At 43.8% G+C, this 19,269-nt stretch overlaps 1 protein-coding gene across 1 annotated transcript in view; it reads left to right on the top strand.

The window, feature by feature from the left end:
* foxo3b (forkhead box O3b) overlaps positions 1–19,057 on the top strand; it is a 32,944-nt gene extending 13,887 nt beyond the window's left edge. The window contains exons 3-4 of the mRNA XM_079571718.1: positions 16,488–17,888; positions 17,962–19,057. Coding sequence (XP_079427844.1) covers positions 16,488–17,861 — 1,374 coding nt within the window. The 3' untranslated portion in view covers positions 17,862–17,888; positions 17,962–19,057. The remainder of the gene's footprint in view (positions 1–16,487; positions 17,889–17,961) is intronic.
* The last annotated feature ends 212 nt before the right edge of the window (positions 19,058–19,269 follow it).

Below are 19,269 nucleotides of genomic sequence, written 5' to 3'. Positions count from 1 at the left end.
GTACAGTGTGTTAGTCAGTCAAGTACATACAGCTCACAGCCACTGGCACATTCACTCTAGCAATGTTTGCTTAACGCTTTTAGAATGGATCATTTTAGGATTTTCGGGTGCAAATCAAAGAGCAAGCCACAGGACGACAACTTGTATGCCTTCTAAATATTGAACAGTGTGTAGCAGGAAAAGGAAAGTGAGAGCCATAATAGTATTGATCGTAGTAATCCTAGTCGGCTAGTTTAGCTGATAGTGTGACAGAAAGTACTTTAGTTCAAGTAAAAAGTTATCTTATGTCATAATGATAGTAGCATTAGTAGTACTTCCAGTAATAATAGAAGTTGATAATAGTTGAGTAGAGCTGCACAATTCAATGACAAATTACTGTTAATGGCAGAAATAGGTGATGCAATCTGTATATCGCTGGAAGCCACAATATAATATCTTCAGAATTACCTATTTTTGATCACACAACCTACAACAAAACAAAAAGTCCAGTTTCAGTCATCGGTTTTGTTTTAACACAATCTGATAACTCTAACCCTTGCACGTATCCTCATAACGTGCAGCCGAGTAGCGAGCCTGACTCAGTCTTCCACCTCTGAACGCACAGATAAACTGATCTATAATCTTCCTCCGAACGCAGTAAAAAAAACAGCATGTCCACACGTAACCCACACGTCCCCGTACATTCTCTTAAAGTCGCGCACTCTGGCTGGCACTGCTGCAGCAACGCTCAATAATTCATGCTAACCCAAATTCTTCCACACTGTCTCCAAGTGCAGCCCCCCCCTCTCCTGCATAAGTGGTGGTGGTCCCAAGGCGTTGCCCCGTAGTATTCTAACCCAGACGAGACAAAATAAAGTCTAGCACACGTTGGCTTTTTTTTACTACCCCCTGTTCAGCCTCGTCTGTCTGCAGCGCATACTTCGAAAATTAAAACAGCCCCTTAGCGTTTTCCAAGTCGACAGCCACAAACATACCCATTCATTTTTCAGAGCATATTCAATGTGGAAGCGGAGCGCCGAGACTTGAGCGGTGCATTCTTGCCCGTCTGGTTTGCCTTTTTTTAAAAATATCTCGCGTCGCCGTGGCCTCGCTTTGAACTTGTCGCGTGTGGGCGTTTCATCGGCCTCATCCAGCTGCGATTGCCCGAATTTACCCCCGACTAAACCGAGCCATTGACCCATATACAGCCAGGCCGCGCTGCACCAGACAGACAGTAAGTGACGGTAAAGCTTTTTTCCTCCGGGGCATTTGAGTTGAAAAAAAAAAAGAAAAGAAAAATGATGCCGATGGAGAGAAACGTGGAACGATGTGTGTACACAAAGTATGACATCGGCACACTGGTTAGTGGTTAGTCAAGTCGTCACTATATATAAGCCGGGCGCTGCTCCAACAAAGTGATACATTTATGTAGACCTATACTGACTGACTTGATGCCGACGGCCCATTCAAAGGTTGGCAAAGTGAAGAAATGATGCACTTGTAATATATGGTGCAAAAGGCAGGGCCTCAAATAATCAGTCAGTTAGAATTCAAAAAGGTATTTGGTAATAACAATGTAATAATAGTGTCTTATATAGTATTATTCATTCACTACATAAGCTATGTTTGTGGCCACAGCTGCTCTGGGGTAGACTGACAGAAGCGTCGGCCCACCACCAACCACCAAGCATCACTCATCACCGTGGTAAACTACTTGACTAACTGTTTGAACCAACAGATTTATATTTTTAGCATTGATTTAAGTAGAAAGGGAAAAAGTTACTCTCGTAAGTACAGGTAAAAAAAAAAAAAAAGGATAATTTCTTCAAAAATCCACCGATGTGAGCAATAGCTGAAAAAAAAAAAAAGAAGATGTTTCTGTTTTAAACTTGAGTAGATTATATGTTGAGCAAACTTTACACCAAGATGTAATTACCCTTGCAGTGTGGATGGATGGATGGATGTTGAGCCCTAAAGTCGCGTTTGGGCACGGAGCCACAGTCAAATCCACCTTTTGAACTTTGCTGAAGTCACCACTCTGCAGTCAGCACGTGCGCTCACTGCCAGGCGGCGTGGAACTGACTGAAATATCCTCCCAAAAAGAGGAAGTGGTGGGTTACATTAGCTGCGTGGGACTGCACTTGTCACGAGACGTATAGCCAAACATTGACCCTAAAGGATGAAATACGTTTGGCAGCAAAGACTGTTGATTTAAAGTATGATAAGCCATACAAGTATTATATCGCTTTAGCTTTGAAAACAACTTACCGGTAACTTGCTGCACATCTTGTTGTGGTCATATATTTTCAATAAACACAACTGCAGTCTCTGAACTCTTTTTTTTCCTTCTAAAAAACGTATAATTTGGTGTACGTATTTGATCAGCTGACTCCCAGGTCCTCAAAGGGTTTTCACCTTTTGTTAGCCCAGTCTTTGTTGGCTGTCAGACTTGTTTGTCCAGTGTAAGCGTCAGTAGTCAGTAGTTCGCTGCATTTCTGGCAGCACCCCCAGGACGCTCGACTGTTAGTGTGCAAACTGTTCCCTGGGTTAGCTGTCAAAACATTTGTCTTGTCGCCGTTAACCCAATCTTTTCTGTCAACAAGGACACAATGTATGCATTATGTCGTATTAGGTTGTCCTTTGATCCGATACACAGTTGCAAAGAAAATGCAACAGTCGTCATTTGATCGAATCCTATAATTACGCTTCGTGCATTGAGCGATTAAACTAAACTATGAAAGGCGAAGCATCTAGCGATCGAGTCTTGCTTGTTTTCCTCCGTCTTCTCACTGTTTTAACAAGGCCTTCGCACTGCAGCGCCAAAGGATTAGCACGGCTCACACTTCTACTCACAAGGTGGAACGGAGAAAACAAAAGGGAATAAAAGGCACATTGAGTGATTGCGGGGCACTAAAATAGGCTTTTGGCACACGGCCAGATTGTGCCACCATATAGCTTTTGTGTGGTTAGTTGACTTAGAGGGGGCCTTTCAGAATGGGCAGGAGAGAAAAACAGCCAAGCAGCCGACAAGAGAAGAGCTGAATGGGTTCATAATCAGAGAAGGGGGGAACAGAAGGAGGGAGGAGTATTGGAAGCTTATTGATTCATTCATGAACTTGTTATCATTGGCATTATTCTGAACATCTACAAGTGTCTCTTCACCGTAGGACAGTGAAACATCGGGATTTCCACGCCAGATGCCGACTTCCGAGCGTGATTTTTCCCAGTGAGGTTATGGAAAGGGTAGCAGTGTCAATGTGTCAGTGTAATGCAGTCGGCTGCAGCTCAGATTAGGAGATAAGAGGAGACTACTAATATGATGAAATGGTATACCAATTTACCGTATTTTCCGGACTATAAGTTGCACTTCTTTTTTTTTTCATAGTTTGGCTGGGGGTGCAACTTATACTCAGGCGCGACTTATATATCAAAATATATAATCCCACAATGTTTATTTTCACACTGACAGCGGCTAGAGGCATCTCTAGGCTTGTGTACCAGTGTCTGCTAGTCCTGTAACGCTGAAGATTGAAAAAACGGTAATTGAGCAGCAGAAAGAAAGTTTGGAGTGAGCGAGAAACTTGTGAGGGACCGGCGAAAAGCAGAGGTTACTCTTACTGCAATGAAGAAATGAAACAAAGGTTGACAATGTCTAAGGTGTAGCTAAAAGTTACCAGTGATTTATTCACATCTGTAACACGGCCGTGTCAGGAAACGCTTCAGTGTTCAGCTGGAAGTGTGTTGCTAAAACCAAGTGCCAATTATGTGCATGTCCTAATTGTCACGTATGCAGCAGGCCAATAAGCCGTTAGCGCTTCACGAGGCAATCACAAAGACGAGGATGAGGGAAAGGAAAGAAGGGGGCCTCCCATGTCCTTACTGAACCCAGGGAGTGTATACTGCTGCACATATGTGTACTTGTTGCCCCAAATAACCCCCTTCTCCTACGGCAAGAGGGTATTTGAGTTCGCACCATGTTTGAGCCTCCGCATAATACTGATGAGCGCTATATATATATAAAAGGTCCTAATGAAATTCCACTATGGTCGCTATGGAATAAAATGCGCGCTGCCAGCCTCTCACAGCGTGGACTCATTGCTTTATGAATCTCACATGCCGCGGGGAGTTTTAATCATAAATTCAAATGGAAGAGGCACCAGGATTAGCCACTCGGAGGCCTAAGTGCTGCAGTGTACGTATATATGTATGCGTGCTATAGGGATTAGCAATGTGTCCATGCTATTAGCGTAATGGCATGGAGATAGTTAGTGTAAGGTCAAAGCTATGGGGTTATTATTCATATTCACGTATTCCAATGCTATGGTGTGATAGATGTAGTTACCATTAGTCACCTAACAATTAGTTTCACAAAATATTGCTTTGTGTAATGTAACAAGCTTAACCAAATTGACCATAACATTCTGCCCTTTGATATTACTTTTTTTTAAGCTTTTCTACCTACCTCTGAACTTTGATACCCCCAATGCAACATGTGGCAAGATTTAGCCTTTACAACTCCTACATTACCTGTGCTTTTTATATTTTTTGTCTTTTTGTAGCATAGTGATCATTTTGCTGTGCACAAAATGCCTTTTACGCGCTCACAATTCAAGCTGGGGTCGTGTCCTTTCTCAGACTGCCTCGTGAGCACATCTAATCTAGTTTTTGTCTGATGGTCCTCCATGCTTCACTACAGGACACTCGGATGGTTTCACTGAACCGTTCGATTGGTTGATTGGATCTTCAGCTGGTGGAGCATTACACCGTCAGGAGGTGCATCATAATCTTCTCTTTTGGAAATCATTAATGAGCTTAAGCTGCAAACACATAAACAAAAGGCTCGGCCATGTGCGCTGGTAGGCTCAGATGCAGTGGCGTGCATACGTAATGAGGCATAATCATGTTAAGTGGGTTAAGCGGTCACACAACAATACACTGGATTGGTAAATAAGGTAAATCTAATAAGGCTAAGTCAATGGTAATCTAACAGCTAAAAGCCACATGCAATGATTGAATTTTCTGCATCGTAGGGGTTTCCTTTACAACTATACAGAACTATATTAGACGTAACACATCTGAATTAAAGTGATGTTACAAACATATCTCCATCAGAAGTTTCGGTAGTGTTATTTGGCTGCTCCTTTTTTTGTTGAGCAAACTTTTTTAAGCCAGTTGCCAGTCCCAACCAGCCACATTATTGTGACAGGAAAGAGAGGAGGACTTTGCACATAAAATACTTTGGCAGGTGCGTAGAAGACGACAGTTACATCGATCAGGAAAAATCACGCACACTGCCAAAACTTGCAAAAATATTTTATTTTATAAGGACATTAAGTCAGAGCGATACGTTGACACATTTGAATGTTAAGAGTAGCTTTGTGCTATAACCATTGGCCATCACACAATTTCACTGTCTGGCCAAAAGTTTCCATAAAAAGGTGTTTCAATAAGCTTCTCCTGTCAAAAGATCCAGCGTTGCATCAATTATTCACCAAGATCTTGTATTGATGATGGGAGAGTGTGACTGCTGCGCAAAGCCTTCTCCAGCACATCCCAAAGAGTGATCTGGACTCTGTGGAGCTCAATCCATGTGTGAAAATGATGCCTCATGGTTCTGAACTGCTCTTTCACAATGTGAACCTGATCCTGGCATTGTCATCTTGGAATAAAGAAATCCTTTGATGGAATGACCTGATCATTCAGGATGTTCGGGTCGTCAGCTGATCTCATCCTTTGGGCTCATAGTGTCACTGCATATAGACCTGACCAGCTGCAGCAACTCCAGATCATAACAGTTAGTTAGGGGGATGACTTTTTCTTTTTTTGATGAAGCAGAATTTTTTTCATGAAAGAAAATATTGAAAACTTGATAATATGGCTTTCCTAACTTAGTGTTTGTCTTGTGGACATGAGTTACCATCGGGCTGATGAGCTTCCATCATTCTTTTCCTCGTTTTTGTAATTGTTGAATGTTCTTCAATGTTCTTCTTCACTGTAGTGAATAACCATTACTGTGCTACCACAGTTATATAGTCTTGCACTGGCTGGAAAATCACTAAAATATTATTGATATTGGAGACACGCTGGTTTGGACCTTCCTTAGTGTCTCAGGAAGTCATGTGACTACGTTTAAGGGCGGGTCTTGGAAACAGCTGGGGACTTGGCACTGGCTGTTGCTGGGAGAAAACTGCTCCTAGGAGTGAGTTTGTGCTGACTTTTGTGTGTGCGTCGTTCGGGGGCTTGTCTTATAAAGGTTAGGCCCTCTCCCTGAGATAAAGCACATACACACACACCCACACCACACGCAAATGTAACAGAGAGTATCTGTTTGAAACGCTGTGTCTCGCTCTATCTCTTGTCCTTGTACAGCTGCTGTGTAGGAGGGCGAGCGCTGAAAAGTCCTGAGATCAGCACTGACATGAAACACACAGTCAAACAGAAACATTTCACCAGGGCAGAGGTGGAGGCGGGCGGCGCGGGTCAGGCTGCTGTGACCTCAGAAGAGAACAGGTTTAGTGTCCTTCTGACATTCATACAAGTACGCCACGCCAGCACAGACGACACATTTCTCCTAAACATCTGATCACACTGGACTTGCCCTCGCTCCGTGTACCGCCAAGAACATATCCTTCAGTGTGCGTCATGGTAAACATACTGTAATAATCAGCATGTACCGTGTCTGTTTTTAGCACCATTTAAGAGCGAAGGGCCTCACGAACAGCAAGGGCCTCAGCACTAATCCCAAACAGATGTGGAGTCCAGCACCACGCATCCAATACTCGCACAGCAACGGGCCATTAGGGGGGTACAGAACTATCCACGCTATGTGCGACCTACCGTTTAGTTATTATGTGTGGTGCCGTTATCGCTTTTAGTCCTTCCAAGTTCGCCCTGCGAGAGCACACAGCTGCATCCATGAGACTGGAGATACTAACGTCACACGCTAAAAGGGGAAATTGTCTAGTTTTTATTTAGACTTTGTTTGGCAAACTTTCTGCCCCACAAGGGAAAAAGCCGGGTCACAGTCTGTAACTCAATCATACAAGTAAAACTCTATTAAAAACTCTGTACATTATTTTTCTGTTCCGCAAAAGAAACAAAGAGATTGAAAATTTGAACTGCTACTTGTGGTCCAAAGTCTTTACTAACTTGTATAAGTCTTCACACTTTAGTACTTAAACAATCAATAAAAAATACTCTAAACGATAATTAGATGCACAGTCTTTCACAAAGGTCTGCTTTTACCATATACTGAAGGAGGGCAAAATATATACCATTAATATACTATTCCTACATGAAAGAAATGGATACAGAGCCTTTAACCTCTTAACCCCCACTTTAATCAAGGGCATTTTCTCCAGTTTTGCTTTACCCAAATCTAAAAGCGCCTGGACTGGAGCTTAAATGAGAAACTGATCTGAATGGATCTTTTTCTTCGTGGTGTTGTTCTTTTTCCACCACATTTCGCACTTTCATCGGTTCATTTTGATGCTTTTTTTGCTGCGTTTCAGCTTCGTTTTCTTCTTTTGACAGTTTTTTTCAAGAAGCTTTAGATTTGAGTAAAGAACATGCGCATAACTATTGTAGCATTTACCCCTGAACTAGACTATTTTTGAGTGTTTGGTTTGCAAGATTAAGTTATATTGTTTTGAAACTCCAGGCACTGGAGCGGTCACGCTTCCAACAGTCTATTCTCCAGCGGCAGCGGTTCGCGAGGGCGGGACTTGGACACATGAAGCAGGGCCGAAACAATGGGCGATAGAGAGAAAGTACTGACAGCAAATGTCACGTAGACTGGGGGGGGGTCACTGGAGGTCACGCTTCACCCACAGCACGACAGCTCCGGCCCTCCAGTGTTGTGGAAATACTGCATCAAAGATAGGCCACACCAAAAACCAAACAAACTCGAAAACATGGTTCAAAGATGGTTCACCCGATGCACCACATATTGCACCGTGTATTTTAGTCGTTTTTGTTGGGTGTAAACAGCAGGCATGGAGATTTTGGCACAGTTTCAGAGTACAAGCATTTGGTGTTACGTAATCTCTCAAGGGCATTTGATTACTTAACCCAAAACAGCCAAAAAGCCAAGCATTTGTTGACTATCACAACATGCTAAAATACAGGTTACTTGGAAAAGCAAATGTTATAAGGATGAAATTAAAAATATACTGTCAATGATGATGCACCTATCCGTCACAACACTTCACCCCGACACCTGGTCGTCATAAATCCCCTCGGCAGATACCAGGGCAGCTGTGAGCATCCGGCTTGTCCCGTTTTCTTTAGTGCACGCGGCTGCAGGACAAGGCTATAGGGTGCTATGGGAAGCCGTAAACCTCGCACAACCCCTGTGCTCGGCCCGTACTTCTCCTTCCTCTGTGCATTCAGGCCATTTTCGCTCCCAGTCTGACCCGCTCTGCTTTTATCATCTTCCTTGTGACGCGCAGAAATATCATATGCTTTGTAGCTCGCACCACTGGGACCCTCAAGGCCGCGTGTACATATATAGCTTCATTCTGTTCTCGCCCCCGGTACAAATCTGAATATTTGAGCAGTTTCTATATTGTGTACGGTTCCTCCCAAAGGACTTGTGCAGACCCTGCTTCAGATAATTATCAGCTTGCCCTTCCCGGTGTACCTTTTTTACCGTGAGTCTCGTATTGTGCTGGAGTGTGTAATTAATCATGCAGATGCCCCACGGAGCTGAAAATGAATAGCGCCCCTTCTCCGCGGTCTATCCTCTCTGTCCTTTCTTCTGTGTTAGTACTTTATTATCCAGTTCATTCCAGGCCTCATCAGTCACTAGGTTCACATTTTGCTTTTTTCTTATCCTTATATATAGACATTATTTTAAATTGTAGTGTAAAATACCAACGCTTTTTGCATTGGATTTGCTTAAGTGATTCGTAAAAGGGTTTAGTAGGGTCTAAACATAGTCGTCAGTCATTATTTTTGTGCTTAATAAATGATGGATTAGAGATGATTAATTAATAAATGATGAATCAAGTATGTACAAATCCCCTCCTTCTGTTATTATCAACATAATCTTAGCCACTGTCCCTACCGATGTCCTATTTTGAGATACAGAAACTGCTGGAGTGCTTAAAAAGGACAAGCCGTTGGTCAATACGGCCAAACGCCCCAGCCCCGCGAAAAACCCAAACAGCATTCATTAAATACTGCGCTACTTTAGAGGCACCAGCTGATCGTATTAAGTTTCTGAAGTGTTGGCCAACTCCGTTTAGACTTGGCCTGGATGGATATGTCGGCATGATTTGGACTCAAACCAATTAATTTAACCAGTTAATTTAGGGGTGAATGTTTTATTCTATACAGAAAAAAAGACATTGTGTTTTATATTACTATGTAGCTCCTTGACAAAAATCTTGCATGTGAAGTTGTGAACCCTCTTGGAAAAGTAATTTTCTGTGGTTTCATAATGTTGCAGGTTGTACTGCAAAGATGTATTCAACATTTGGCAATATTTGAATAGGACGTGATCTTTTATAAATCAGTCACTAGTCCTGCATGTCATAAATTCAAAATGTCTTTGGCCATATTTGCAACAGGCTCTGAGCCAATATCTCCCCACGCCCCCACCTTTGGCTGCAACTGAATCATTCTTTGTCCTAAATGTTGTTCTTGACCCATCTACCGCTCTCTCTCTCTCTATTTATCATTGACTGTTTGTGAGTTTTTGGCAGCGTAACTTCTGCTGTGTAGCTTTTAGGACGCTGTGTCCTGGAACAAGGGTTGATAAAGCCCAGCAGGGATGTCCTGTGTCTCCCCCAAGCAAAACGTCTCCATCCCGTAAAGGGGAGGTGCAGCTGGACGTACACTATGTCCAATACATATACAGACTTCCTGCACTCGGATAGTAAGATTGTGAGGTTTTCTACGGTTTGTCTTGAGTGGGGGTCTTTGCTGTATCCATTCAATCAAATAGACTGATCGGCAGCTCAGATTCCAGCGCTCAATCCTAGGTCAGCTGTGGCTGGAGAGATCACTGCTAAGGATTGGATTGGTTTAATAATCCGTGCATTTATGATATTCACTATTGGCTTATTCTTATACTAAGACAAACATTATTATTATGTCTCAGAGAGTCAATAGACAGGTGCAGCTGTGTTTGTAAACAGGACAGGAATGAGGTGACCTCCCCCTCCTGATCAAAACACACTGACCCAGTGAACGGCCATGTGACCGACCATGCCTCGGCCGCAGAGCGACGCGATTGGCCGGGACGGGGGGGATGGGCCAGTCAACTCCCCCCTCCCAGGCCCGACTCATTGGAGGAAACAGATCTGTACACAAGGAGCTCTTTGAGCATGTGGCCTTACCCAACACTGACATAGTAGAAGCAGAAGAAGGGAAAGGGCCGTGGGGGGAGAGTGACAGGTATATGAAGAATACTAGACATGTGGATGAATAGAGTTGGAGGTCCAAGGCCAAAATCCTGGAACAGTGACTCATATAGTATTATTGTTATTGTAATATTTTTGCTGCCGAAAAGTACATTAAAAAGTAATGAATAAAAACAAAATCTATATGTCTAACTCTTCAGATGTTTTTGACTAATTAAAACAAATAATTGACGGGACAAATGTAAAAAGTTCAAGTTTCTAGTGTAACTTAATCCAACATCCCAGGAAAAAGGCTTGATTTTTAATGTGCTTGGAGGTGCAGCACGAGTGTGGTCTGCTTCAATTTTACCAGGATTATCTTCTTATAAAGACATGCAGGCGACTGATGTGTCTGAGGGGATTTCTCAGGATTTCTAGTTAACATACAAAGGGCAGTGAGTTCGAGCATAAATGTGTTTGTTTGTCCCGCAGGATAAGACAGCTTTGTTTGTTGGTGAAATTCCCACTTTTTTACATGATCAGTTTTAACCATTGTCTATTATTGCATAGCCCAAATCTAATCCAATTACCTTATTACATCTACAGTATTAACAGAAAATGTCGGGGGGAAAAATACCTATTAAGAACAAAGAAGGTCTTTACAATTCTGCACGGCCGATAGTTATAGCTTCTGTTCTTTTTCCAGGCTTGACAGTTGTGCGGGGGTTACACAACTAGACTTGGCTGCAGAAAAAGTGTATCAAGACAAGTTTATTTGTAGAGCCAAATTCATACACATAGTTCTTCAAATTGCTTTAAAGAGCAACAATGTAAACTAAATGCAATTACACACAAATGAAAGGCGAAATAAAAGCCAAAACCACCTGTTATTATGCTTTTTTCAATCACATAGCACCAGTCTATAGCACACTACTATGATGACGAAACCTTCTGTTGGTCTGTAAATGCAGTAAATTAAAATAACTGCCTTGTATAAAAGTGCTCTCTGAAAATGGCTGTAGTGAATGTCTTGAAATAGGCCTCTGTCTCTTTAAGAACCTCTGACTCTTTCCGACACGCCCCCTCCACTCGCTGTCTGTGGCATCAGTGGGGAAGGGGTTCTGCTGAGGAGCAGTGGTTGGTTATCCGGGTGGTGATGAAAGCTCGGAGGCGTCTCCAGGAGGTGGGGGCGTTCCTAGGAGGACTCAGGCAAACCTATCCCTAAAATGGCCGCCATCGGAGTTTTTACAGATTACTCAAAAATACGTGAATGTGCCAAGGCAAGACTTCAGGCATGTTTTTAATGAGGGAATGACTTAATAACTTGATGTAAAGCTTGAAAAAGTCGATTTTACATAATACGCTAGATGCAAGTTGGCCATTTTATACTCACTACTGCTATCTCAGGCCAAATGTGTAACTGCACCTTCTATATTAAGCTTGTGCATGACGGCAATTCGGACCCGAAGTGACACCTTTTTGTGTGAGAGTGCAGCATTTTAAAGGCAGTTGTGGTGAACAGGTCTGAGCTCATTCTACACATTAGGACATGGCTGGAACATGTTGGGGGAGGAAAATACTTATTTTTTACATTTTTAAACTTCCTATAGTCCCTTTAACCTAACAGGTAACACTTAACATACTTTTGAAATGGTTTACAAACATATCACAAAATATTATCCAAGACAGTTTTCGAATATTGCAATTTTTCCACTTCACAAAATACCATGATGACTGAAGCTCCTACAGTGACCTCCTCCTGGCTTCCTAGAGAGAACATAACCGTTGTGTAACCCCGCTGTTGGACAGACGGTCAGACAAAATGTTCCTTATCCCATTTGTCTTGGAGGATGTCGAGAGGGGGGCGAGGACTGGGCAGCGGGACCGAAACATAAGCCGCATTTCTCCTGCCAACCGGCTCCTAAATCTCCCGGCCAGTGTCCACACATTCGCGCAGGCAACGCAGCGCACAAACAAATGCAGCCAAAGCACACACGGGACAGGGAGTGTGTTGGGGAGGGTGGGATGGGGCCATCCAGCTGCTGCCCGGGCCGCGAACATATGATTGAAGGGAATGGAATGTTCTGTCTGAGCTCCAATATGCCGGCGCGGGACAGGGGGAGAGGGGCGGGGCCGCGAGTAGAGCCCCAGTATAAATAACTGTCCCCTTACTGGGATATTTATAACCCACCCGTACGTGTCAAAGCCGTGCATTCCTCCTCACCACAGCTTAACTAAACTTGCACTGGTCACCTCTAGTGCAAATAGAGCAACCACTAAATGAAATGACAGCGTTATAAGTGTAGGTGCAGCCATGGTTTCGGTTTGGCTCTTTCGGGATGATGGTGACCCTCACATTCAGCCCTAGGCAGAAAGTACAGTCACTGAAGTAGAAGTTACAACAAAAAGTTTAGGCAGTTTAGCTACTGCTTTTGCTCCTGCATAGCTGATGTATTTGAGTATAGACAGACTTAGAGCTGCTGGACAAATGTGTTTATAGCTCTTACAATACCACTAGACGTTTCAGCCAGATCAGTTTCAGTCAGATGGAGAAGTGAGCTTGGCGGACCGTCCACGAAGCACTCCATGCTCTATTACTTCTGCGAGAGCAATTGGTGAAACGTGCTGTATAGATGCTAAGAGCGCTCCGTCTTGTCTTTTATAAAAGCTTTACAATACAGGCATATGGTGGTCAAATAAATGCACTCTGATACAAGAGAATTAACTGGTTATAACTTCCGCTATGACTTATTACAAGTTACTACGAGTACTGATGTTCACAATAATAATACTACTTGACAGCACCGCCAACTTGGTTCCAATTCAGTGTAGGACAACTTGGCCCAAAGTTACAAAACAATATAAATGAGTGTCTGTGTTTGCCATGACTTTTTCTTTTTGCAAATACAACCAGAAGCTTATTGGCGCTCGGCTTTGCTCCGTAAAGACAGAAATATCCATGACAAAACCAAAACCTATTGTTCTTCGGGGGGAACATGCCGCGGCTGAGTGTGCGCGACCCCAGAGCCCTCCCTGTTGACATTCGCCTCAGATTAGCGCCACTTTACGTAACGCCTGATAACGCCCCGGTTATGTTTGGCGAAGACTCACTCCAAACTGTCAGAGGTGTGAAGTTTCGTTTTGTCCAATCGGAGAACGCTTCACATCTGCAGAGTGGGCGGGACCGACACACGTGAACCCTTGAGCCCTTTTGACCTCTGACCCCTGCCGTCGTCTTCCTAAATCAAGCGGCTCGCGCAAGTGGAGGCAGCAGCAGCGGCGGCGAGCGGGTCTGTCTCACATTATTCAGACCAATCAAGGCGGAGTGACGGTGTGCGAGTTGTATCTGGGTGATGAAATACACTTGCAATACCAGGCTGCCTCTGCGCTGCCCGGCTACCTCTCCGAGTCAGCCAATCACGGCGCAGCCCGGCCCCGCTCCATCCAACCAAGAGAGTTTGTCCTAATCGTCTTGGCCAATGACGGGATGGATTTTGAAAGTGACCTCTGGGTACAGGGAGGGGCACTATATGCTCTGTATGCTTTTTGGGTTGCCTCCCTTGTCCCGCTGTCGGCGCATACACACCTCCTGAAAGTGTAAGTGTCATAAATCAAGGGCAGTGGGAGAGGAGGAGATGCCTATAGTGCGGTTACTGACAGAGATTAATTGTTCCCACATGTTAGTGATGGACATAAAGCCTCTGTTGTTGAAAGATATGGCTGCAGCTGGCCAGTACTTACATATATACAACACAGCTGTGGCCTCTCCCATGAACTTTGTCCATAAAGCTATCTTTTCAGTGGGTCCAAAAATGTAACACAAGTGAACCTGGAAACTAAGGCGCTTGCTCTAAGCATCGGCCTTACATAACCCACTTTCACTTGTGTGTTAGAGTCATTCTGGGACTGCATTTTTCTTTTAAAGGAAAAGGAAAAATGGCCCCAGGCTAACTCAGTAGTGTGAATGATTGTGTATCGTCTCTGTGAAAGAAACAAATTTAGATGAATTCATATTTGTAGACTTGCCCAGGGACCTACAGTACCTATATTCTATGATATGTTGAGGGTCAGGAGTATCTGGCTGGTGGATTAGCTTTACTGGAAGTGTTTTTCGTTGTCAGAGCAACCTGTCAGACACGGGGACAACAGGCTGACTCCACACAAGGCCTCAAACATGATGACTTTATCTTGCTTTATTAGCATCAACTATCTCTCATAGCAAATCCTTCTGTTGCTGTTTCTTTCTAGTACTGTCACAACCGTCAGAGTTTGTGCTGCAGGCTGTGGTGCAGGCGCTCTTTATCTTTGTGTGGCTGTGTGACAGTAGTTATGAATCAGAGCCGTGCCCCGTGTGAGCCGTTTCATTAATGGGCATGTGAACCCCAGAAGAGCAGCAGCAGTAGGTCGTAAGCATAGCAAATCCTGCATCCATAGGGCATATAATAGCACAATACAGATGCATTTATTGGTGAAAACCTTTTCAACACTGAGACTTTTTGGATACATGTCACGGTAAAAATTCTGTCTTCTCAATATTCATGTCATTCAGCCGTTTTTACACTTTCTTAATTTTCAATTGGAGTGTGAGACCATCTATTCTGTGCCTGTTACTTGACAATCTGGGGCCAACCCCTGTTTACTTTTCCTGGAAGCTGGAAAGAATTACCTTATGTGTTTGTGAATGTTTCAGCGTTACGTCATGTCTTAAGAGATGCTAGCAAATGGTAAACATTGGTCTCTGGGGTATCCCGCTTTCCTCTAACCCCACTGCTTTCCACGGTCAACCACCATGGGAAATGTGCATTCACACACCCATTCATAAGCAAATGCTGTTTTGTTAATGGCTAATGCAAAGTAACGGCTGGCGAACACCCCGGTTGCAAATGGTTTTCTCCTGTGTATACCGCAGTCTCAAAGTTATGCTCCTTGACCGTTTACTTTCTTGTAATTTTAGCCTCCTGATTGTGCTGCTTCTGCCCTGGAAAAACAAACTATACCAAATTGCCTGTAAACTGCAAAAGATGGGGCCGCGCTTCTTGGAAAACAATATTGTGATTCCGATTCCCACCAAAAATGTTGGCGTTCCTCCACTCGGGCCCCAGAAATGTGTTCTGTTTTAGCAAGTTCAAATATACATAAAGAGAGAACATCAGCAGCGAGGGATGTGTGTGCTTGTTGTGGAGGGTGGTTGGCTTGTTTATATGAGAAGACATAACATAGGCCTGGAGTCCCTCAGGGCACATAAGAGCTGCATGTTTGTGAAACAACAGAGAGGGAGGAAGAGGGAGGGCAGTGGGAGAAAGAATGAAATTAACAAGGCTCAGTGGAAGAATTAGCGACACATTTAGACAATAACTAAACACAGCTTGTTTGGACTTGCGGTTTCACTACTCGGGCTGCTCGATACAATAAAGAATATAGAAGAAATTTCAGGGACGATGCTGTGCTCTTTTGAGTCAGATTCAGTGTATTTGTCATTTGCAGTATAAAACCACATGAAGGTGCAAGTAGCTCAAGGTGCCCTTTCAAACATTCACTCATATCATCATTAAAGCCAGTCTTAAAAACAAAGCCACATAGTTAAATAAGTAAAAAAAAAAGAAGGTTACAATATAATATTACAATTTTAAAACACAATTAAAAGGTAAAAAAAAAAGTAATAAAGAGACCGAGTGACCTGACCTGACCGCTGTGTGTTAGTTCACAGTAGGCTGCAGTGTGTGTGTTAAAGCCCGCATTAGTTAGAGCTTCTGGTCTGCATCTCCCCGACCCTCGCTCACCCCCGTATACCAGGAGAGAGAGAGTGATCGATACACAGATGACTCACACTGTGCAGACACACATGATCTACTCTAATGTGCTTCTTGCGCAACACTGGGCCTTTGTACCAGCCATTCATTATGGAAGAGGTGTTTGCTTATTGCCCACTGCTCCTTTTCTCCTTTATATCCAGACATCAGACCTAAAAGCTGTCATTGGTTAATTTGTTGTCTATATTTAGTGTTTGGACAATTGAGAAAAAACTTTAGTTTTCTCCTTTTTTTGTGAAAAAGATCAATGCACAGAATGACCATTAGTAGTGGACGTAGTAATGGAGGAATGTTTAAAGCAAAGTTTCAATAGTGAATGCATCCTAAATGTTGTTCATGTTTTGTGTTTCAGAATTCAATTCGGCACAACCTGTCGCTGCACAGTCGCTTCATCCGGGTGCAGAATGAAGGCACAGGGAAAAGCTCCTGGTGGATGATCAACCCTGAGGGAGGAAAGGGAGGCAAGGCTCCCCGCCGCCGAGCCGTGTCTATGGACAACAGTAACAAATACACCAAATCGGCTCGTGGCCGCGCTGCTAAAAAGAAGGCTGCTCTTCAGGCGGCAGCTGCAGCAGCTGGAGAGGGTGGGGACAGTCCCTCAGGGCTGTCACGGTGGCCCGGCAGCCCTACGTCTCGTAGCACAGAGGAGCTGGACGCCTGGACAGACTTCCGCTCCCGCACCAACTCCAATGCCAGCACCATCAGCGGGCGCCTGACACCCATCCTGGCCAACCCCGAGCTGGACGAGGTCCCAGACGATGAGCCCCCGCTGTCACCCATGCTCTACAGTCCAGGCAGGGCATTGTCGCCTGGCAACGCCACAACCAATGGGAAGGCAGCACCTGCAGAGTTGCCTCGCCTCGCTGACCTCACAGGTACCATGAACCTGAACGATGGACTTACGGACGACTTGATGGACGAACTACTGGAAAACATCAACCTGGTGCCAACCACTACGGGTCAGCCCACAAACGGATCCTCAGGGTTCAGCTTTGGGTCCAAACCAAATGGACTTATCTCTTCTTCCTCCACCTCGCCCTCTTCTAATCCGTCCACTAATGGAAGCAATGGTTTCAGTAACTCCATCTTTGGTCCGCCCACGTCAGGGTCTGCCCTGCGCCCTGCTCCCATGCAGACCATCCAGGAGAACAAGCAGACGTCCTTCTCCATCACTTCTCACTTTGGCAGCCAAACTCTGCAGGACCTGCTGAACTCGGACAGCCACAGTCACAGTGACGTGATGATGACTCAGTCGGACCCGCTCATGTCCCAGGCCAGCGCTGCTGCTGTAATGTCTCGTCGAGGCCTTATCCTCCGCAATGACCCTGTCATGACCTTTGGGACGACTGGAACTCACAACATTCAGCAGAGTAACAACCAGAACGCACTCCGGCCCATAAATGGTCTGACTCTTAACAATGAAGCTAACATGTTAGCTAATGCCAAGCAGCTTCTGAACTCACCTCTGGGAGGGAATGGCTCGTCCTCAATGCAGATCGACACCTCCATTTTCATGAATGGGACTGTTACCAACGGGGGCCCTCTGCACCAGGACCGCTTCCCTTCAGACCTGGACTTGGACATGTTTAACGGGACCTTAGAGTGTGACATGGACTCCATCATTAGGAGCGAGCTGATGGACGCAGACGGCCTGGACTTTAACTTTGACTCTTTGATCAACTTCACCAGCACCAAGCAGACGTCCCAGAGCTGGGTCCCCGGCTGAGCACTGACCATGGACCAAGCACAGCAGGTAAGCGCTCATACGGGGAAGGATGAATACATCATTCATTTGATCTTGACTCTAATTATCTCATATGTTGCAGGTCTGAACTGTGTGGAAGATCATTCACAACACCTTCTTGCCAAACCTGCCATCAGCACAAGCGAAATAAAACCTTGTTTACAGACTCTCATCTAATGCTGAACTTCAGCCCTCAAAACCTCCTGTGAAACTACAAACTGACAATGACTAGTTATGCAAATTCTCTCTCACTCCTGTTCTGTTGGAATCAGAGGTGCTTCAGGTGGACGTGAAGTCATGAGAGCGAACAGTTGTTCCCAATGAAGAGTCAACCTAAAGTTTAAAATGGAGATGTGTCGTGTTGGACAAAAAGAAGAATGTCCCTGTGTTTTTATCCTAGTGATTTTAAATGTTAAGTGTTTGATGAAATTTTCTGTTTTATCATTTCTTTGGCATCAACCTATCTGTACAAAATGAAAAAAAAGTATTGGTGAAATGAAAAGATGGCGATGGAGAGATTTTGTTAAATGCACATACAATCTATACGTACACAGTGATAGTAACAACTGCCATTCTAACTTTCTGATCTAAAATGCACTTCAAATTTAGCGCTTAAAAACTGCTAGGGATATAAAATTAGCTTAAACATAGTTTTATTCTGTTGGAGGAAATTAACTGTAAAAAAAAAAAAATACATGAATACTGGATCTATGTTAATGCACATTTGTACAGAGCAAACAAGGAAGGAAAAATATATATCACTTTGTTTTATTTTCATTCAGTGAGGTTGATGATTACAGCACACGATGTAGCCAAAACAAATAGCTGTGTTCTTGGGTTTGTGAACATTTCCACACCACAACAGGTGCTACCATGTAAACAGTGTTGACTCCTGTCCTAAAGAGCAAAGCATTTGAAATCCGTTTATTTTCGGCCCGGGTCACGACCGCTGCAGCAGCCAGATGCAAGGGTCAAAGGGCGCGAGGACTTTTAGGCTCATTCCTAAAGAAGCCATTTTATTCTCAAGTTCACATGTCAATAAGCTATGTCTTTGTATATTGCCAAATTACTTGAAACATGAACAGTAGGATATGCTGGCAGCCAAATCACAATAGTATACACACACACGCACACAGATTAACTTGATTTCCTTGTATTTCTGACTTTCTAAGGAGGATTCTCCTATTGTTTTAACAAAGAATCAGCCACTTTGTTACAATTGAGTAAGTTTACACCATTACTAGAGACCTATTTTGGTTAGAATATAAATAAGAAGACTGAATGAACTCTGTTAGGCTTGAGCCCAGGTGTATCTAAATGTACGAACTGCTTAGGATTTAGTAACTAATAATTGCAATTAAATAATGTCTATATGGAAATGAAGTAAATG

Source organism: Gobius niger (assembly GCF_951799975.1).
Source record: "Gobius niger genome assembly, chromosome: 15".
Classification (NCBI taxonomy): domain Eukaryota; kingdom Metazoa; phylum Chordata; class Actinopteri; order Gobiiformes; family Gobiidae; genus Gobius; species Gobius niger.
The sequence above is the reverse complement of the archived record's forward strand: the minus strand, read 5'-3'. Positions and strand labels throughout refer to the sequence as shown.